This window comes from Centroberyx gerrardi, chromosome 10 (assembly GCF_048128805.1).
Source record: "Centroberyx gerrardi isolate f3 chromosome 10, fCenGer3.hap1.cur.20231027, whole genome shotgun sequence".
Lineage (NCBI taxonomy): Eukaryota > Metazoa > Chordata > Actinopteri > Beryciformes > Berycidae > Centroberyx > Centroberyx gerrardi.
The window spans coordinates 15,790,227-15,812,473 of NC_136006.1; the positions used below are offsets into that span (position 1 = coordinate 15,790,227).

Below are 22,247 nucleotides of genomic sequence, written 5' to 3' on the forward strand. Positions count from 1 at the left end.
GGTTGGCAATATCAGGAATGCATTGGTTTAATATGTAATATCACCACAAAAAGCAATTATTACCTATTTATTTCTTTGTAAATCATTATGAATATAAACATTTTAGGCACTATGGGGACAGTTTAGCCTGAGTTTCAGTAGAAAGCAAGAAAATGCAGAATATTAATATGGCTTCCTTGGTATTTACTCATCAATAAATGACTCCAGGCCATAAAACCCAAGAGCCATTATCCCCGGCAGTGCTGTACATCATGCTCAAAGTCATGGTGAGAGAATACAGAATATGGTCATGACTTTCTGTGTGACATTAACTTGGTGGTTAATTGAGGGTCCACTCCTCCTGTTGGCCTCAATGGCTTCTGCCTTCATCTCAGTGACACCATGGGGGGAGGGGTCAAGGGGTCAAACATACCTCTGCTCCTGCTCCCTTGGCTGTAGTGACATCTACTGGACTACTAACTCAGAGTGTGAGCCGCTGGGGGAGAACTGAACCACCGGGCTGCCAGACAAGTCTTTCAAAAGAGACAAAACAATTAAGGGTTTCAAAACTTTTAAGTAGAGACCAGGATAACTTGTCCATGTTTAGTCATTTTAGTACGAAATATCAAGCTGCCCTCAAAAAGTGGACATTGTACAACCATTATACACCATTACAAAAAAATAATTTTAAATAAAGCAAAATGAAAGGAAATTCAAGTGTTACAGAAAGGTTTATATTGACGTTATATTGACATACATTTATACAGAAGCTAGATCAACTGAATTTTTGAGAGTGAGAATATAACCTACAGTGCTTCCTACATATGCTGACGCTGTGAAATAAACACTGTGAATATGTCAATAGTGTCTTACTATCTACCGCTTAGGGCATCGTGTAATCTCCTGAAGAGGACCTTGTGTCAATATGTGACACCGTGTGAGAAAATATCTCCCAAGAAACCTATTGTGTGGCACAAAAATCCAACATTCCAGCAGTAAATTCACTGTTCAGTGTATACTTTTATCATTCTTCAATTTAACATTTCAATATTTTGGAGGGGCGGAAAAACAAACATAAAGCAAGATCTAACAAGATATAATGACATGGAACAGGGAAACCTAACATACAATCCGATCGATAAAAAGAAACAACACAAAGACAGAAACATTGTACATTTACTGACAATGAGTGTGAATGACAGTTTCTTGAGAAGTATACAAAACATTTCATACAAAAGGATTAACAACAAAATGAAAGTGATGAGAACAGTGCTGTTAAAAGAGTACCGCTTTCAGCAATACATTGACATTATTTCAACTGCCTAATAGGGCTGATTGAGTGAGATACTGATGAAGAATCCTACCAAGCGATTTCATTAAGGTGATGGGGGTTGTCCTTTAAAAAAAAAAAACCCTGACATGGTCAGATTCAACAAGCATAGGTAACATGGTGACAGCTTAATTCACCTCAGCTTTTGGTCCATCAAATAACATTTCTTAACAACACCCCACAATGGCCCCAGGAGCTACAGGGGAGATTTACTCTAGTATGCACTATCACACAGTACTGCATGACCAAGTCACCCTGAGTTTGTAGTCAAATTTGGCAATTATCTCCCAAAGATGGCTTTTTTTTCTTCATATTACAATGCAACGTTTTGTTTTCAATTACTCAAGAAAAAAAAATGTTATTACAAAAACACATTTGAATTACATATGATGAAAAAGCCATTTTAAAGAATTTGGACTTTAATATCACAAATCCATTTTCTATGCAAAGCCTACTATAAATAGCTGTTCAGTCAAAATATTTGATACGCAAATAATGCATATCATATCAACTGTATATGTTCAAGAGGAATTATAATACAAAAAATTTAATTACATGATTGTTTTTCATTTCCACCTGCAAAATTATAGAAGGTGTGAGCAAATAAAATGGGGGAGAAGGGCTTGCTAATTTGGTAGGCAAGCACAAAAACTACAGGAAAAGGAGGACACTATGAAAAACAAATCATAAATGCATAATATAAAAAAAATGAATAATAACATGAATAAATTTGCATGAAGACACATCTGGACGTAAGCAATAACATTACTTCAGTTGAATAAAATTAGCTCTGTTGTGAAATTTTGCGTTGCTCAAAGGAATATGGAACAGACCTTGCTAACCAAGGACATCATCAGAATATACTACCAACAAAGGCATTACACCTGCAGGAGCAAACTCCTCAACTTACCATTCTTTTTTTCCTTTTTTCTTTAAAAACACATCATTAACAAATAAGTAGCTTCAAAACGAAACAGCATCCTACATTTCCAACTACACAATATTGTACAAAATAAGGCATTTCCTTGTGTGTATACTGCAACCACATCTTTTTCCACCTTTATCCTCTTTTTGCCCCCCACCCCACCCTACCCCACCCTTCCTCGGTAAAAAGACTGCCTATGGACATGGATTGACTATTTTCGTGTTAAAATATATATATAATTTTGTTTTCTTCAAAACTGGAATAAAAATGCAGGTTGGAGTATATGAGAGGGGTTGTAGAAGTTCATAAGTGGAGTGTAAATCACTCCATGACTTCGCTGGCCGCTACGGTGGTGACGAGCTGGAGAGGGATCTCTGCGTTGGCCAGGATGTCCTGGGCGTTGCTGGAGCCCTGCTGGATGTTGGTGAGGATGAGGGTGGTCCCGCCTGCCGTGGTGATGATACTGTCTGAGGACCCCGCAGACTCCATCGAGGCCACCACAGCGCTACCAGAGTTCACGCCTTTTTTGTTCTGATGAGTTTTAATGTGCTTCGCCAGGTGGTCGCTCCGCATGAAGCGCTTGGAACATTCCGGGCAGACAAACTTCTTCTCTCCTGCCAGAGAGAAAACGGAGTTGGAAATATAAAAGTGTTTGATCCTGTATAAATTTGGAGAGGGTCAAACGGGCACCCTGCCATTTTTCTGGGGGATCTTTTTTAACATATCAGGAGTAAAGTTAGGATTTGTTTGTTTCATGAATAAAATTAATAAGAAATGAACAATCAACATGAAGAATAAAGGCGTACTGCAGGATTGTTTGGGATTTACCCGGTGAAGTCCAAATTCTTTAAAAATGGCTTTTCACTGCATGTCATTGTCCTGTAAGACAATGTTTTATAACTGAATTACTTGTTGCTCGTCATTGACAAAAATGACAAATAAATTGATGCGATTATTGATACTGTATACAATTAATCACCAATTAGAAAAAGTGAATGAATGAATATCCACTTGCAAAGTTAACAGTGAGAGTGAATTGTGAATATCTGAGCCTGCAGTTAAGAGCGCAATGAAATGCTGTTGTAACCGGCACAGACAGATGTCTCACTCTCAGCCAATGATGCAGCCTAGCTCTATAAATTCAAACAGTAATATCTCTATGTAATGCATCTGGATGGTCGTGTCCCGCTCCCAGTCACAAAGCGTCAAGTAGATATACCATAATGTTTTGTTGCTATATTTGATTGGATATTTCATAGGCTACTGCTCCTTGCATGAACAGGAACATATATTCTGATCGCCTGTGAATTTCACACTATGGTGAAAGATAATGGGAAAAAAAAGAAGAGTGTAAAGATTAAAGGAGAATCATGGGGGATACAAAACTGTTGGCAGGTGCAGCATGCTACTGGCGGCAGTTATAAACATTTTTGTTCCTGCAGATAATGATGCAAATTAGGTTGCAGAACAAACTGATCAACTTTTTTCCCCTGAATGGAAAATTACCAAGTCTGTGAATTTTGGCTATGTTTTTGGATTACGGACTTTGATCCAAACCTGAGATAGGCAAACCCAATTGTGCTTCTGCTACTAAGAGGGGACAAACACTGTTATTTCTTGTATGACTCACACTTTGCAGGGCACAAAATTAACATATTTTACTCACATAGCCAAGCCATTATACATCACAGCCAATTCCACGTTTTCCTAATGTGCAAACACTAAGGGAGCAAAGAGGGCACCTGTGTGTGTTCTCCTGTGTCTCTGCAGCTCGTCACTGCGCGTGAACCTCTTCCCACAGAACATCCAGCTGCAGACGAAGGGCCGCTCCCCCGAATGCCAGCGCAGGTGCGCTCGCAGGTGGGACGTCTTTCCGTACACTTTCCCACAGCCCGCGATGTGGCAGATGTGCTGCTTCTTCTTCCCCATGCTGGATCCTCTGAGAGACACAGGTATGAGCAGTTAGGATCTCTGCATGTCTATTTCACGCGTAGAGGCGAAAAGCTGCATCGACACACACACACAGTACAGAGCGATCATTCAGAGCGAAGAGCACCAGTCAGGCTAACTCACCTCCCGCCCGACTCTTTACAGTTGGGGCAAGTGCACGCCACTCTGCGCAACCTCTTGCTCTCCTGGCCAAGCTGATCGTCCTCGTCCACCAGCCGCACGCGGAGGTGGGACAGATCGCTTGTGTTCAGGGTGGAGTCGGTGCCTAGCGGCCAGTCCTCAGAGTCTGGCTCTTCCTTTATCTGGATATCTGGATAGCAAGGGCAGAGGAATCAATTCATACATCAATATCAATACAAGCTCAGATAATGGCATGCCAAATAGCCTGCAAAATACCCACAGTGAAAAGTACTTTATTATTGTATGTGACAATAATCCTGACAGCATGGCAGGGAATTTCACAAGTAAAACTCCATACAACAATATTGCTGTATAGATAACTTGATTAAAAAAACAAAAAAAAAGAGAATATTGACAATTCCTCAAAGAGATGGCAACATGGTATTTATCATTATAGCTAGTAGTAAAAAAAACACAATTCTAAGCAACAAAGGATAGAAAAAAATATCAGCATATCAGGAAAGCAGTCAAATGTTATGCCATAATTTATATGGTATAACATTTGACTGCTTTCCTATGAGCCAGTTTGTGGCAGTCAGCAGAGTGTTAGTAGCGTAGGCATGTAGTCCGTCTGGCATCGACAGTTCATTTCTGTCAGTCATTTAGCATTTGTTTTGAATTTCACAGCCTATGACCATACTGTAGGTTAAAACCAGTTTAATATATTGGACAGAGGGCAGAGCCTATTCCGCCACGATGAAAAACTTTTCATGCGCTACCAATGGCAACAGGTGAGTCATCAAGCACACATGAACATGTAATTACCATGTTGGGATAAAACCTATGATTTATTTACACATGGATAAGCCAGCTATGTCATGCAGCCATAAGACCAATGTGGAAAACATAGTGCTATATTTGTATTTTAGGCTATTATTTATGCTTGCTGTGCACTTTTACAAGATGTGCCATCGTTAGCAGAAAATCGGCAAATCGTAATCGGCTCCATAAAACCTGATCAGTGCATCTCTAGTGTAGCCCTAATTCTTTTCATAACGTAAATGATGAGAAGTTTATGATCTTACAGATGTGGTTTTTAAGATATAGTCATACAGGTTATAGGCTGAAACTATAGGAAATTTAGTATCCATTATGGACATTATTTTCTTTAGAGATTTTAAGATTTTAAGTGCATGTAGGATTCAAATAACTGCAGACCCAGTTTATAATTTTGCTTTGTGTAGGCAATCTGAGCTATGAGTGGAACAGCAACAGCAAACACTCACACACGTGCACACAGCCTCTCTCTGGGCATCTTCTCAGCTCACTTCATGCCAATTCAATCCTGAATCTAATTATGGTTTTGTATTCACGGTAGGTTTGCGACAGAGCTGCACTGATTTCATTTTTTTGTTGTCCAAAGTGCCAGTACTCAATTATGAGTGCTCACTGATACCAACACACCTTGCACTTTGCAACTGCAGTATGGCACCCTTGGTTAAAACACTATTTCTCCACTGCTGGCACCGTATATATTTTGATTTACTGGAGCATTTATTTCCACTCTCAAATTGATTAACTCAAAGCATTATTGAATGACAGCATGTGACACCTAAACGTGAGTTTTAAATGTATTTTGAGGCTGGTTTATGTTGGTAATGTTAACACTTAATTAAAACAGACCTGTATTTTCAGTTACAACCATTTAAGAAAGTTGCAAAAAGCTTATTTTTAAGTATAAGTGGAACTCTTCAAGTTTATGTGATGTATTTTTATTGATGATATAGGCTACTACGTTTCAAGTTAACTGCTGGTAACACCACAGGCAATGCACGGAGAGAGCATGTTGTGTGTGCTTGTTTGCAGAATGAGGAGTTTGCACCAGTGTGTAGGAAGGGAGGGATGCATTTTATTTTTCCTGTGGGCCAGGTGAAGTTCAGAAAGGCAACTGGTCAAAGTGAATGGTAAACCCTGCACAGGTTGACTGAAAACCTATGCTGGATGTCATCTGTGTTTGAGAACTGCTCTAAATTGTCAAGAATTGAAAGGAAGTAATAAATGAAGTATTAAAAATCTAGTGCTATGGGCAAACACCAAGATAAATAGATAAATATGCAGTCTGAAGCTTGTAAATCTGCCAAGAGGGACATAATTCAAGTTACACAAGATGATTGGTTGGCTGCTTACAACAATGGCAACATGCGCCCACAAATTGCAACTGGTGGTAACTTCTTAAAAACTGACAATTTGCATCCTGTCTCCTACATATCTTTTGATAATGAAGAGAGATGCTGTACCTCCAGGACTGTCCATGTCCCCCTCGTGCTGGCCCACTGAGTTGATGGTCACCGTCTGCAGGTTGGGGATCTGCCCTGTGCTGATGTTGACTGGACTGGAGCCCAGCGACAGGGTCTGAACCGGAGCCAGGGTTATCTGTTGGGGCGGCGTGGTGGGCAGCTGGAGGTTCTGCAGGTTCTGCACACCCTGCACCTGGAAGGTCTGCCACTGGATCTGGCCCGACGGCGTCACTGTCTGGGCTTGGATGATGAAGGTCCCTGGGTTTATCAGCTGCACATTCTGCAAGCCCTGCCCGCCTGCTGCCAATGACTGCACTACCTGACCGTTGCTGGTCTGGACAGGCACCTGCTGCAGCTGGATGATGGGCTGAGCGGAGGATGCCTGGATGTTCTGGACCTGATTCTGCTGGATGAAGCCTTCCTGAAGACCAGAACTCGAGTCTCCTTGCTCTATAGCCATCGATGACAATGAAGTGTCTTGCGTCAGCAGACCTGATGCATTTGCTGTATCGGGTAGCTGAGAGGAAGACGTTGGCACATATATCTCTGGGTTTGCATGCGAGTCATTTACCGATAGCGTGTGTGAGAGGTGATCACCTGTCTTATCCAGACTCTCCGAGCCATCCACGTGCTGACTGGCCATAATTAGCTGGCCATCAGCAGTGACTCCTGTTGCTATAGTCTGAGCACCAGACAGGCCAAGGGAGTCCAAGTCCACGCTGTTAATAGGAACAAAAGTAATGTTCCCGGGCAAACCCACAGGCACATTAGTGACAACCTGACCCTGGTTGTTGAAAGTGGAGCTGCCAATAGAAACTCCCTGGATCTGCTGGACATGACCAGTCTGTGATATGAGGTTCTGGTTGTTATTAAGGATGTCTGCAGTTGATGTCACACTTAGACTCTGGCTACCATCGGGCAAGATCTGAATCTGCCCTGTGGCATCGTGACTCAGACTAGCTCCATCCACAGCAGACGTGGAAAAGCTCAGGTGTCCATCAGCTGTCTGAATCTGAGGAATCACTTGGTACTGAATGTTAGGCACTGAATTGGCAGAGGAGGCGTCCGTTCCCGACGTCACAAAGATTGGTTGACTTTGAAAGTTCTGGAGAGGAACAACATACTGTCCGTTTGACGTTAATATCCCTTGACTCTGGATCTGTATCATTCCACATTCATCCTTTACTGCTGTTGTGGGGGTTAACACCTCCCATTTATCAGTCCCAGTTAGTTGTATAGATGTCTGAGGAAGACAATGATTGACATTTGAAAATCGCAATGACTACACACCTCCTCTTGGTGAATTAGCAAAGAAAAATTAAGAATAAAAAATGCGAAGAAATTATTCACAGAAATCTAGTAATAACCTGCCTTTTATATCAGAGAAAAACAATATTCTAGAAATAGTACACAGCCCACAATTTTGAAGGAAAATAAAAACATCAAAGTGTTTGGTGCTGGTTCACACAATAATATAAGAAAAAGAAAAAAATATCTTTTTGTTTTTGGTTAATGTGACTACTTTCCAAAAAAATGCATACATGCTTAAGGAATATAGCCTACAATGTAATACTATAATGTTTTGGGTATGGGAACAATGACATTTTTAGACGACTAGTTGTCAGGAGATCACGTCACCACTGAAAATAAAAGTTGCTTCAATTAAAAATTCATCAATTTACTCAAACACCCCTATGCTTCTTGCATTTATCTCTATTTTTACTTGAACTTGGTGTAAGCTTGATTGGCTGATTTGTCGGGTGTGGGGGGTTGGAGGGGGTGCGTGCGAAATGAGCCTTATTCCGCTTTTCAATCTATTCAAATAATGACGGCGTTGATGTTTTTTCAGTTGTGTGTGTATATATCTAAGTAGGCTATATTTTGGCTGTATTTTTATTGACATTTTATTTAGCAATCTCAATATCTTATCTTTGTTCAGGAACTCAAGTCTTTTACTCCATTAACTATAAGCTAATGAGGCTAGACTAACTTACTACTACTTACTACTATTTTACTCCTATCTGATTAGCGCTATTTTGGTAGAGCAAATACAACATACAGCTGGTTATAAATAGGTTACATCCTTAACATGCAGCATCAGGTCCATCATTAGGCTACGTTTCAAACTTTGCCAATCTAATTAGGTCGCGTTGGCACAGACTCAGCAAAACTGTTTGACCAATGCGCTGCGTCACAGGAGCAATAAATTACGGCCGTTGTAGTTCACCAACATGCTTTCAGTGCCTGACAGCATCTTTGTTTTTTATATACAACATTGACGTGAAACATCAAGTATGCTAGCTTAATTCATTGCAGCACCTGAAATACATTTAAAACAAAAATGTAACTGGACAGTTGTTAATTTGCCTGGGCGGGCTGCCAAATATAATAAATGTATCAAAACTGTTGTGTGTACTCCAGTGCCTTTCAATCTGGGGGTAGGGACCACTAGAGGATCCGGATATTTTGGGGGTTGTGAGATGGTTTATAAAATGTTAACAGTATAGATATATTGCTAAAGTACTATACATTTTATTATGGTTACATTTTTGTGAAAATTAATATTTGAAGCGTCTATGCTTCTCCAATATTTAATTACATGACAACCTGAAATAAGGACAAATAAGGTTATTGGCGTCAGTGTGTGCACATCTGTGCTGGGGGCGATACAGACCAAATAAGGTTGGGTGCACTTGTTTAAGGGCTCCCAGCCGGGTGGTGACATCCCAGCCAGGCGGAGCTTGTGCTTGTTTTAAAAAGGGCCCTACTGGCAGCAGGCTCCTGACCTGCCCACTCTGAATCAGCGACAAAAACCGGCCAACAACCAAAACACTTATGCATGTGGTGGAGGACAAACAATCTGACAAGTAAGCACTCAGCGATTTAATGGCCAAATGTAACAAAAGAAGTATTCAAACTACAATGTCGGCCTACATTTCCTTATTGTGTCCTTAAACGAGTCTGCCAGTTGAGAACTACTGATGTGGCAACTATTTAGTAATGGGTTTCCTGCTAGTGCTATATAAAGGAAACATAACTGAAGCCTAAATAAATAAAACGTCTCCTAGCTTATGCTGCGTTCATGTCATGTTGGATTTACTGTAAATACGACTTGATGACAGGGAAAAAAAACATGTCAGCCTCCTAGTGGTAATTCCAACTAGGACATATGGGATTTGTAGAAGTGTGTTAACACAAGCTGCAAACACTGCTGAGAATCCACAGATGTCGGCAGTACAAGATACTAATCACAGTAACACAATCAATTCAATTTTAGAAAAGTGAGTAATGTCTGATGCAGTTAGTTTATGGTTAATTGTAAATTAATAAATACACATTCTTTTGGATGTGGGCGTTCCAATGAGTTAAACACATGAATGCTTCAAAGTTGTAGCAAGGAGACGTCATCTCACAACTTAATCAGATATGACTTGAACGCGGCATAATGCAATGTAAGCAAGTACAAGCTACGCTTCTGCCACCATTTGTTTGGTTGTTTAAGGAATTTTGATGGAAGGTTTCAATTCTGCTATAACTCGGTCGAATCTAGCAGAGGTGCTGACTTACCACATCAGCGGCAGCACCTCTGTCCAACTCTGACGATGGTGACCCAACCTTACTGCAGGTAGTTGCTAGCAGGTCGAGCGGTGACGGCTGAGTGTCCTACCCACAATGGGCGGGTTTAAAAGGAAGAAAGTGGGTGGCCGTTAGTCCGGGCCACATAGGAAGTTTGACTTATCGCTAGCTAGCAAAGTTTGAAACGTGTGAACTTCACTAAGCACCACTCAATTACTAAAAACGCAGCAACGATGTATAGCTAGAGCCGTTAGCTCGAGAACGAAAAGTTACCTGATCTCCTCTCCCATTGTCTTGGTGCAGAAAGTCGCTTTGACTGCTGTCCACGTCCAAGGCAGCCATTTCCTCTTGTTTCACTGGCTGTTCTGGGGCTATATAAAAAGCACAACAGTGGGGAAAGGCAGGGCTAACGTTAGCTAAACAAATCCGATACTCACAAAATTTTACAGGATTACATCTTGATATTAACGTACTAGGACCGTAACCATCGCTACAAATTACACTGGCGTCCCTACTGAAAACAGACTGCTATAACGACACTTTGCCACTCTAAGCTAGCTGGTAGTTGATGTATTCGCAACAAGCTACTTAGCTAAGCTAACAAGCGTAATGTTAGCTGCTAATGTTAGCTGCTACTGCTAACTAAGCTAGCGATCATTAGCTCTAAGATGAGGCATGAATGCTAGCATGCTAGCGAGCTAACTTAGCCAAAGGATGCCTGCGCTAGCTTATTAGCTTCCGTGGTTTGAGAATGAGATGAATATTACATACCAGTCATTGCGTGACTTGCTCTAAATCGGAGAATCTGGATAGTCACACACCACCAGACATGATCAGCAAATTATACTGATTGTAGGAGCGCAGGAATAGGTGATAACTGTCAAGATTTTTTCTATTTTGATTGACGGGCGGTAGGAAACACAAAGGGTGGGGCCTCCAATGTTGACTGAGAATTTTTGCGTCACGTACAGGAAATCCCGCCGTTCTTCCCAAAGGTGATTGGTTAACAGTTTTATATCCTGTGTTATTATTTGTCAGTCGAGATGTCAGTCATCTTCTGTCGAATTCATTTCCTGTTTATACCTTTTCAGTTTTGGCCTTACAGAGTGTTGGTGATGAGGATGCAGTCAGCTTGTACAAAATGTAGCTTTATATTTTAATGCCCTTAGATTTTTTTTAGACAAGCTTATCTGACTTCAAGTGTCAGTTAACAATAACACAACCATACTGTTCACTGAAAAGACTGCTTGCCTTAAAGGTCCCTGAGATTGTGTGCAGTAACGCTCATGTAGGACAGTTAGTGGGCCATGACAATGGTTGTTATCCTCACCGCCCCACTAAATGGGAGAGCATGTCACGCTCAGCTATCACAATAAGTCTTTTGCCAAGCCAGCCCACCTCTGACAGCACCATGGCACCCAGCAAGCATGGAACTTGAACCCATTACCTTATGCATCCCAAGCATTTAAACGACTACCACACCAAACATAGCAATTTCCAGATGTCTGTAAAAAAAACAAAAAAACACTCGGCCACAATGCTGGAGAGTTTCCTTGATGATTTTACCCTGTCTACAGCTGTCATAAAGTACCTCATCTGGTCTCCATTGCTTTCAGTTCATTGGGAGGTATTGCGATATTGCCTTCTGTGGCACCCCAAAACACAAAAACAAATGTATATTCCAAGCAGATGAGTTATTTCAGCTTTGTTTTTGTTGTATGATTTTTGTAAATTAAGTTTAATTTAATAGAAACATATAGTCTATTTACAATACAGATTTGCTTTTCTTATGGCACTGCCACCAACCAAACTCTGACACTTCTGCCTTGACTGATAAGTCTGATAATTCTGCCATCCATCCTGGCAGGTGTGCTCTCGTGTTTATGCAAAGTAATAGTGGCATTTTCTTACTCAAGACGTAATAAAATGATCAGCAATTCAGTCTTAAGATATCTTTTGTGTCGATCGTTTTGAATCAATGATCAACACAAAAATTGAGTTTGTATTTGCCTGGATTTCTCCCTCCCTCCCCATCTGATCGTGCGCATTATAGCATTGTGAAACTGCATTGAAATGAGAGCCTGCATGCCATTGTGCCCACTCTGTGCCTGTGATGCTATCAGGGCCCCACTTCTGAGTATTATTTGTGGTGTGTCAGTTCCTCACAGTGCGCGACCGGAGTGAGGCTATTTCTCTCAACCTTCAATTCAAACTTGGCCCATTACAGCCAGACTACAAAAGCACTTTCCTTGCACTCAGGAGCTCACGGCAGTGAATGGTGGATATTTCCAATCACTCTGCTGTCAATCCAAGTGTCAGGTAAACACAGGCCAATGGAAACAGCTTTAGAAAAACCTCGCAGCTATGTCTGTCTTACTCCAGTAGCCATTGGAAACTTATCAGCAATTTCAACAAAGACCTCCAAGTTAAAGGGAAAAGTCAAATATCCTAATAGCAACACCAAAGCCAACATCCTGGAGGACACGGTGGCCTACACAAGACATATAATTGCCGGAGCATTTGTCTTCAGACCTTTGAGTGTTAGTTTGTCTCCGTCTGCAGCTGTAGGCAGAGGAAATGAGATTGTATTGACAGACCTTGTATTCACCTGGTGAGAGGAATCTGTGAAGTCTCTAGAGCAATTACCCAGTGGGAGTTTCAATGCATCTATGAGGATACAGTACAATAGATATGGCTGTAAATAGATGACACTTTCACTGCATGTGCACGTATATCTAACAACCCTCTAGCTTTTAATTTTATTTTAGTGGAGAAGCAGGAGATGTCACAGTGTAGCATGATGTGGACAATGTAATGTGTTTGTGTTTATTTTTTTTCAAAGGTGCACAATATGAGCTGATGAGGAATAGTAATCAAAGCATTATTATTCAATGCAAACGCTTCTTCTCGGTATCTCCAGGGTGAAGGGTGCATGGCGTTGTTGTGGCACGGTGAAGAAGACAAAATACGAAGGATTAGAGGAGCGAGTGTCCACAATGGCGCCGAGTGTGTGTGTGTATTAACATATTGACAGTTGTTTTCATGAAGGCCAGTCCAAGAGAGAGTGACCCCATGGAGAGAAACTGCCCTGCTGGAGGCACCTTGTGGGACACTGTAAATGGGACCTCAGAGAGAAAATTGAAACTGGTGCAGCAGGGAGAAGTGTGGATGGAATACCAAATGTGTGTTACTGACAACTTTGAAGAAGCACCAGTGCAGACACAGGAACAATCACACAGTTTTTCTCTGATGCACTCAGAGTCAACAGTCGTACATGAGTGTAGGGGTTGAGGTCAAAGCCAGTCACACGGCGGGCTTTTATAGTGTTTTTTAGTCAAAGTTTAACACATGTGGATACATTATTGTCCATATTTCAATGCTTAGATCATATTTTTGCTGTATTATGTTGCAGCAGTAAAAGAAACTAACCTGTTGTGAACCAGGTATGTGAAGTAATCTTGTGTTTCAGACCTTTACTATAATAACAACAGTAGATGCAAATGAGGCACTAAATTTGTCAACCTCTGGTTATGAGTTAAACACTCCTCTCTGAGACACTCCTCTCAGCCATTGATGGCATTCTTTTCACTCAACATTGCACTGGCAGTGTTTGTTCACCCTGAGGGAGAGAGCAATAAATCAAAACCCAAGTTATATCATGACTGTACAACATGAATCAGTGGAAAGCTGTTGCATAAACCCTCATCGATAAACAGAAATCAATTGTTATTCCAGTCAAATTATTGTTCTACTTTGATTTCAGGTCTGTTAAAGTTTAAGGTATCTGCAAGTGTCGGACAGAGTATTCACACAATGGCAATAATTATAACACGGACTGGTAACAGTTTTATTGTAATCCAAAATAGGGATAATTTCTCCATAATGATATGATACAATACATTTATAATAGCCATGGAATTTCCCAACTCAAATCCCTTGCGCGCAGTTACTGCTCTGAAAAATACCATAGTTATTTATATGTTTATTTGTCATAACTCATAAATTCTTTTTTTAATTCTCAAAGTTCTTTGGTGTGTATGTGATTTACAATAGCAGGCCGTAGTCTTTTATGTGTGTACTTTTTAAGGCAGGCTTTCCATTCTGTGCCCTTCTTGGTCTGGTGCCACTGTGGTTTGCCTCGGGGCAGAATGGCACCGCTTGATTGATGGTGCTGACAGAACATTTGTACCAACAGAGAATCTCTCTGATTTCTGGAGTCTGAGCCAGTTCTTTTTTTTTAGAAGAAGCTAGCCTGTTTTTAAAATCCACCTACTGTACTTCACCTGATGATGTGTTTTAACACTTCTATAACATGACTGTTCTAAACATTAGGCCTTGTTCATATCTGCCTGTGGAAAATATGTTCCACAACATCAGGACAGATGAAGAGATCCAACATCAAATGAGTACATAATTGATTGATTCTGGTCCCTCCTATGATAGCAAGGTTGTTGGTATCAAACCCTGAAACAGCCTACTAAAGTCACAATTAAAGAACAGAGTAACAGACAGGCTTTTGTGGTGTTTTGTTCCTATGGAACATCTGCATGATTCTAAATAGCTTTATTACTGTTCCTGAAAAGATTTATTGTCGCTTTATGAAAAACAAAATACTCCGACCCAGACCACTGGGAACAACTTGTCAATCCCTGGGCCTCAAAACTGCAGCGGATGAATAATCTTCTATGTGGGGTTTCTAGGTTGGCCAACACCACCACCACCCCCAGAAGAATGCAAAAACACTTTTGTCTCAAGCCCCTATTGTGCTCTCAAGAGGATTTGTATGGTTTCACTTAGAAAACAGCCAACCGAAAACACCCAGTTGTTGTATGGAATACAGTATATGATAACTGTAAATGTTGGAAGCATGTGCTTTTCTGTGAAGTGTTCCTGGGCCTACTGCATGAAATATGTGTGAGTGATTGAAATCAAAGGTTAATGTTAAAGCTACTAAGCAAGGGAAGCTTAATGTTGTTTGATGCAGGTGTCATCATCTGTCCATCAAACCACAATAAACACTATCCTACATTTTGCTTTGGATCTCAAACCTTGAAGACTATAATCCACCTTATTTCCTTGACAAACACTATGCTTTGTAGTGCTAGCACAGGCTTCGCTCCATAAACACATCCTTTCTAAAACTTGTATATGCAATACTATCCCTGTAAAATGACCATTTTTATTCAATCTTTTTGTTCCCGTCAAAAGGCCATTTTGTTCTCTGCAGTATTAATAGATACAAGATATTCAGCTAAGGACTGCTGATCTACAGCTCTGTGTTCTGACTCCCATGGAGAATACAATCTAACTTTGGAGCACCGCAGCCACAGCCATACAATTCCATCAGCATAAACGCTTCGCAAACACTTACACACAAAGTATAGGGGCGAGAAAAACACTACTTCAGACCACAGGACTCGTTTTCTGCTTGTGCTCGCAGATTGTGTCAACTTCTATTTTCTTACTATACAGAATATCATGAAATGAAGACTTTTCTGAAAATATGGTTCAAATGAATATTTCTTTTTTTGTGTAGGTGGTGTTTGCCCCCATTGTTCAGGGATGGGAGTAAGAAGGCTGTAAACATAACAAAGATGTCATTTCTGTCTACATTTGGTGATTGCAGCTAGGTAGGGACACAGAACAATGCATATATTCATCAATCATAAATGAAAGCAAAACTGGAGATGAAAGGCTAATTCAAACACACTGCAAATAATAATTTCGACTGACCATTTCTTTTTCCTGAAACAATCGGTCTCAAATTTACCCTTCTAAAAAACGCATCACTCTACAGATTCAATTATAGGCGTCCCCTCTCTGCTACAGCCAATGTCAGTTGTGTCTTTTAATTCTCTAATCAGTGGCCGGCAGGACCGCTATCACCGTCCCCATGCAGCGCCCCACTCAATACAGACATCCCAAAACACACACGGACTGGTTTTGTCAAATGTTTTATTGAGTGTAGACATCTGGGCTACTGTAAAACATGCATTATCTGTAGAAGGGGGAGAGGAGCAGGTGGCATTGTCCCCGCTGTCAGCTGTGTCAGTGCTGGCACCAGTGATGGAGATTAATGAAGTATCTGGAGAGTAATACGCTTCTTCAAATGCTGCTACAATTTGGAGTGGGGGGCCGATCCTGATCTTAAATAGCAAAGCTGTCAGGGTTTAGTGAACCTGTGCTTTGGCAAAGAGGGGGGATTCGATGCTACAGGACAGAAAACAAACAGTGAGAAGGTGGCAGTGGGTATCAGAGGCTTCAGTGGCCTGGCAGGCAGCAATCTGAATTAAACAAAAAAAAAAAAAAAAAATCAATTTCTTAACAGTACAGTTCGTTATGTTAGCCCGCAGATTATTCTTGAGTCACTTTTTCTTCGGTGCGTTTGGTGTGTTAAATTTGAAAAAGATGACGTCTCCGTCCTCAACAGTGTAGTTTCTTCCCTGTTGTCTGTATTTCCCTGCAGCCTGTAAGATAGCAAATAACATAAAATTACTGAAGGTTAATAAACAAAATATGTATATGGAAAATGACATATACACATTTCCATATATAATTGAATGTATAAAATAATAATAAAAAAAAGAATAGCAGGATGGGTATGCATCATCTACTGTAAACAACTTGAGTCCCATTGCAAACATGATACACACATTATCTCTCTCTCTCTATCTCTCTCTCTCTCACACACACACACACACACACACTTGCACCCATGTTTTGTTCGAGGGGTGTCTAAATTCCCATTGAGTGAATAATCCTCTCCTCTGCCCATTTCAGTTTTACATGCACAAGTACAAAATGTTAATAACTCTTTGATTACAGCATCATCACACTTCCCAAGGAAGCAAAATAAGTTCTAACATTTCTTTTGTATACAATAAGTGTTTGTTCTCCTTCCCGGCAAACTCAAAATAATTGACTTGAAGTGCTAATACGGACAGGTTTATGCATTCTGGTTCTGCACAGCACACAATTAATTAGAAGAATCAATGTCCCTTTAAAGGCTCAGGAGACCATTTAATCCAAGCTCAATACCACCAGAAACACTGGTTGGAGAGGGAGACAGAAAAAAAAAATCAATGGCTATTTGTGATTCCTGAGTATGTATTAAACCAGACACGTCTAACTGGTTCATTTGCACTTGAAAGCAGCCATCTGGAGCAGCAAGCTTGGCTTAAGCAGATATGATTACTAATAATGTGATATCCCCATACACTGGCCCTATTCAGGCAGCCTATTCCCACAACTGGCATTAAATAGCATGGACCTTAATGCCACAGTCAGAAACGCTCCATGTTCTTATGAGGCCCAAAAAAGGGATTAGTAAGAGAGCATGCAGTAAGGACCTGACACTCAGATCTCAACCTCGGATAACAATGGTGAAAACCCCCAGAGACCGACACATTTCACACTCTGCTTGCAGCTTATGAAGGGCGGGGACAATACACTGCCGATGAATTAAATATTAAATATATTTTAAAAAAAGCTTGAATAGTAAAATGGTTTAAATGTTTTCATAATACGTCCATTCCACACCGGTCCTTTCAGTAACATATTGTAGATCCCTGTGTGTCACCATCAGCGGATTAGCTGAGGCTGTAAGTGGGCAGAGGGAGGTGATGGGGATGATAATAGGATGTTTGTACAACAGCGTCTCTGGCTCTGCCACTGCTGATCACAGATGACACCCATAGCAAGGTTACAGTCACTTCCCATTTAATTCAATTGATTAAGGATGAAATTTTCAGTTTTGTCCATTCAGAACCTGAAATTGAATTATCAAAAAAAACAAAAAAAAACCTGAAAAACAAAAAATAAGCACCTCTGACATGAAAAGCATCCTAGAGTGCATTCACATAACTGATTATTAGCTCTCCATCCTTCAATTACTAAATAACAATTTGCTGATTTGAAACTGAATTGATGCCAAACCTGAAACATTACCACTTGTAGTGGGAAAAAAAACACCAAAACATTTTAAGCATTTTGCAATATTACCTACTGTATTTAGTGCTCAGTTATTGTCTTCACAAATTCACCATGAAATCTGTTATTATATCTGACAGGGGCGTGCGCATGTAAAAGCCCACAGCCCAGTAAAAAGGTCAAAACAAACACTGGCAGTTATAAAAAGAAGATATGCAAGTCACATTTCTGTGCCGTTCATCCATGAAACAGTCCTTATTTGAGGAATTTCACACTTTATTTAACTTGCCTCTTTATATCACTGTCACATGCCTACGGTGGCTTGGGGATTTGGCAACAGAGAGCTCTAAGCTAACAGCGCACTCTATAGATCTGATAAACGCCTGGTGAGGTGAAGAAGCACTGCCTCTGAGAGACTGGGCTGAGCTATGAGCAAGACCTACCATGAGCCAGTTAAGACACATTGTGATAAAGATATGCACAGCTGGAGCAGAATGGCAGTGTTTAGAGCCAGAATCAGTTGGCTTGTCAGGAGTGGTGCTGGAGTGTGTGCAGTAATTTCTTCCCCTGAGTAAAGGTGAAGAGCAGTTTGCAGTAGGAGCTGTGTGGTGACTGTCAGCTCCACTGATCACAGGAGACTTCCCCTCATCTCCACTGGCACCCTGACTGCTCACCTTGACAGCGTTCTCACTGCCTTCCTCTTTAAAATCCTGGAATTTCATTACTTCCGCCATAATGAAGCCCTTCTCAAAGTCCGTATGGATCTTCCCCGCAGCCTGCGGAGCCTTAGTTCCTTTCTGTCACGAGGAAGGAAAAGAGAGGACACATAAGGCAAATGAATTGTTTTGGAGAAGATGGATTACAGCACGCGAATGACATGGTGTTTGATAGGGGGATAGCGGCGTGAGCATCACTAGGGGGTGTGTTCGGTCGGGGGTATTCTTGCCTCAGTCCTGATTTCTGGATAGCTCTCCACTCGGCTGTGCCCTGCCAGGGCAGCCTGGAGACCGATAAGGACCCGGCGCTGCTATCAATGCCTTCTGATTCCCATTCCGCGGTGGTATTGATTTCTGTCCAAGCAATCTTGCCTCATTGTGGGTTGCTGCTCTGCTCTCTGGTCATAACAGCAAGACCCGGTGTTGCAGTGAACGGCCAGCACTGTATTGACCTCACTGCATCGTGCCTTACTATGTTGAAATACCAAAGTTTGGTAATTCTAATACATGCGTTTGATAATATTTTATTGTAGTACACTCGGTGCTGTAGAGTGCATTATGTGCCGGAGAATCTGAAGCTGTTTTAGATTTTTTAAAATTGGCTTGGAACAGACAGTTGTGATTTTATCTTCCAAACATACATTTAAATACGCCCCTAGACACCATGGATTGACCATGAAAAATATAAAATCATTTCAGATGCCAATTCAAAGAGGACAAAATAACATTTTAAGTTTCATAAATTCTTTGTACACCGAATCCCCTTTAGCAGCCGAAGTCACAACTGGTGACTGATAAAATGTGCAATTTATATGCATTGAAATAATGCTGGGTGGAAATGACAAATGACCCAAATAAGTGACGTGGCTGCTCTGTATCATTATGACTCCTGCCTGTCGACCTGCTCCCTCTCTCTCTGCTCTGCAGCACTGTGCTCAGGAACTGTTGAGCAGTTTTAATTATGTATATAATCAGGTTGGGGTCAACATATTTCATGCCAAAAGAATGATGCGTATTTAATGACTCCAATACATTACCATCCCTATGCAATCTCATTGACGGAGTGCTTGTGAGTTTAACTACCATTAATCAGCATCAAGGTTTGTCTATCTGGAGAAAAATAGATTAGGGGAGGGATTTTTTTCATATGGCGCATTACAAGAGATCCACATTGTCCTAGTTAAGAGCTATGCAGAGCAGGCTGATAGATAATGGTCACCTCGAGGCTGCCTAATAAAGCATGCTAAAGGACTTAGGAACACGACATTACTGAGTGTAGTTTTTACAATGCAAGATGTATTGGCTTAATATAGTTACTCACTGATGCTTACCTGACTAAATGCCCCTCACACACAATCAAGGCTAGCTGTAATCAGTTATGTCAAGGAGGACAACCGTGTTTTTGAGGATGCCTTTGAAGTGTTCCAGGACTTTGCAAATAGTGAGGACATCACTCATGCTGGGACGAGTGTGCACCCGAACACGATGATGTCACCTGAATAAAAAGTAATGTTTCCTGTAAAAACAAATAGTGATCTCACCTCCTCCTCTGGCCTAAGTACAGTCTGTTAAACTGAGAGGCCGTAAAATATTTCCCCCAAAGTTCCTGTATACAAACTTGTGTAGGCACGGGTCATCTGTGGGTGATTCTACAGCAATACATTTTATATTAATATAAAATAATCAATATTTAGGTGAGTCTATTTCAAGGTGGCTGTTCCTCACTTAGAGCTTTGATGTTCATGTTAATTACAGTGGTTAAAAAAATTATAATACCCCCTGTGGCAAAAGTATCAGGGCAGTCATATGATATTCCTTCATTTCCTTTCTCATGAAATCTGAATTTCTGAACAAACCGTGAATATTAGAACAAAATACACAGTATGAGCTATTCAGTCTGCATGTTTAGGCAGCATTTTGTTTACATATGCCTTACTCACAATAACTATGTGAAGTTTGTGACTGTCAACATAATGCCAGACTGTTGATATCTTTCTTTCAGGTAGCTGGGCCTTAAATGCAGCTTGCCACATCTCAATGGGATTTATAGTATAAACCTTTTCCAATAATGCTTTCTTTTAGTGAGGAATCCATGTATGGATCTATAGTTCAGACCCTGAGCTAATGTACCAGCCAATACCCTCCCACCACCACACCTGAGGTTATCCAGGGTCACTTCAGCACTTCAAACAACGATTTCCCTCGATCTCCATAGGAAAATAAGTAAGGAAGTGGCTCAGTATAACGTTAGGTTGGGTGGTGAAATATCAACTGGGTGGTAAACAGTTTTTTGTCTTGTACAAAAGGTCAGAGACTAGACTCAGACTCACTCCTAAGGCCATTTATTCCACTCTATACTAAATTACTATAGGGAAGCTGACATCTCATGCATTTTGGCAATTTCAGCGTAAAGAATGTAACAAAATCTTTGTAGAAAAAAAAAAAATCAGACATGCAACCAACTTTACTGTGAGTAATTTAGTTTAGTTAGTAATTCAGTTTCCTGTCAAGGACATATCATAGCATATATTGCTGCTGCAGACAATACATAAATAATTTGTCATGTTTCATTTAGAATAATTGTGAGTCCATTAGTAGTGACACATTTAGAGAGGATTAAAACTTTTAAATAGTAAAAATATCCACAGTGACAGTGATAGTGACGCCCTCCATGAGGTTTTCTGTCATTACTGTGATCATAAAAACAGATCTTGTAGCAGCTTATCCAATTTGCAGGGTTTTCTGTTTATTTGCCATAAGAATGTGAAGATTGATGAGAGTTGTGATTCAAGGCACAAAACTGCAATGATCTGCTTTGTAAAGTGCTTTGACTAGACGCTACTGCGGTAAAATTGCAATGATTTGTGAAAATTGTAGTCCCTGTTATTTTAAAAGGACTTAAAGCATTCTATACTGTAAAAGTTTGACGGTGTATCAAAATTGTAATGCCTTGCAATATCTGCAGAACTGTTCAAAAAAAATCAGGTGATGGAAAAATCATAAATTCCTGGGGGACTGAATAATGGATATGAATAATTATTACATGGTACAACCCAAATCTGCTTTAAGTTTTCAAAAACTTTCACATGACTTTTCCAGATTTTTTAACTCCCTACTTGAAGTGCATGTAGCTCTTGACAAGTCAAATACCTTATCATAACTGCACTCAATCCTTTCATTTGCTCAAAAAAGAAAAAAAGGGGGAAAAAAAACTTTTACACAATAGCAGCATGCCAAGCCAACATCTGTATTGATGTAAATCCTGCGATCCCGTTGCACAAAGCTCTTGGCGGGCCGGGCTCAGTAAACTGAGACACACAGGGAGGAGGAGCCCCCAGCAAGGCCCACAAACAGTCGAATGAAAAGCGACATCAATTTCGGCACAGACAACCCCCGTCACACAGATTAGGCAGGCACAATGCACC

The 22,247-nt window shown here is 40.7% G+C and overlaps 2 protein-coding genes across 4 annotated transcripts in view; both read right to left on the reverse strand.

The window, feature by feature from the left end:
- Positions 1-240: 240 nt before the first annotated feature.
- sp3a (sp3a transcription factor) lies at positions 241-11,086 on the reverse strand. Of its 3 annotated transcripts, none has more exons than XM_071917895.2 (7): positions 10,949-11,086; positions 10,451-10,548; positions 10,169-10,255; positions 6,602-7,844; positions 4,308-4,494; positions 3,977-4,173; positions 241-2,848 (listed from the first exon to the last, which is right to left on the reverse strand). In XM_071917895.2, the coding sequence occupies exons 1-7, from the start codon at positions 10,953-10,955 to the stop codon at positions 2,556-2,558; spliced, it is 2,112 nt and encodes a 703-aa protein (XP_071773996.2). In that variant the 5' UTR covers positions 10,956-11,086; the 3' UTR covers positions 241-2,555. The 3 variants fall into 3 exon arrangements, with proteins under 3 accessions (XP_071773996.2, XP_071773995.2, XP_071773998.2); XM_071917894.2 differs by having other exon boundaries at positions 10,169-10,264; XM_071917897.2 differs by lacking the exon at positions 10,169-10,255.
- A 5,103-nt stretch (positions 11,087-16,189) lies between these two features.
- The window catches only part of LOC139926267 (obg-like ATPase 1), a 32,335-nt gene continuing 26,277 nt past the window's right edge, over positions 16,190-22,247 (reverse strand). The window contains exons 7-8 of the mRNA XM_071917917.2: positions 18,781-18,903; positions 16,190-16,644 (exon numbers count right to left, since the gene is read on the reverse strand). Of these exons, the coding sequence (XP_071774018.2) occupies positions 16,543-16,644; positions 18,781-18,903 (225 nt within the window). The 3' untranslated portion in view covers positions 16,190-16,542. The remainder of the gene's footprint in view (positions 16,645-18,780; positions 18,904-22,247) is intronic.

Excerpts from the sequence above, each read along its gene's own strand:
- sp3a (XM_071917894.2), bottom strand. Across the intron at positions 10,265-10,450 it reads ACAATGGGAGAGGAGATCAG|GACACTCAGCCGTCACCGCT; the intron begins GTAACTTTTCGT and ends CATTGTGGGTAG. Across the intron at positions 2,849-3,976 it reads ACACAGGAGAACACACACAG|GAGAGAAGAAGTTTGTCTGC; the intron begins GTGCCCTCTTTG and ends TCTCTCTGGCAG.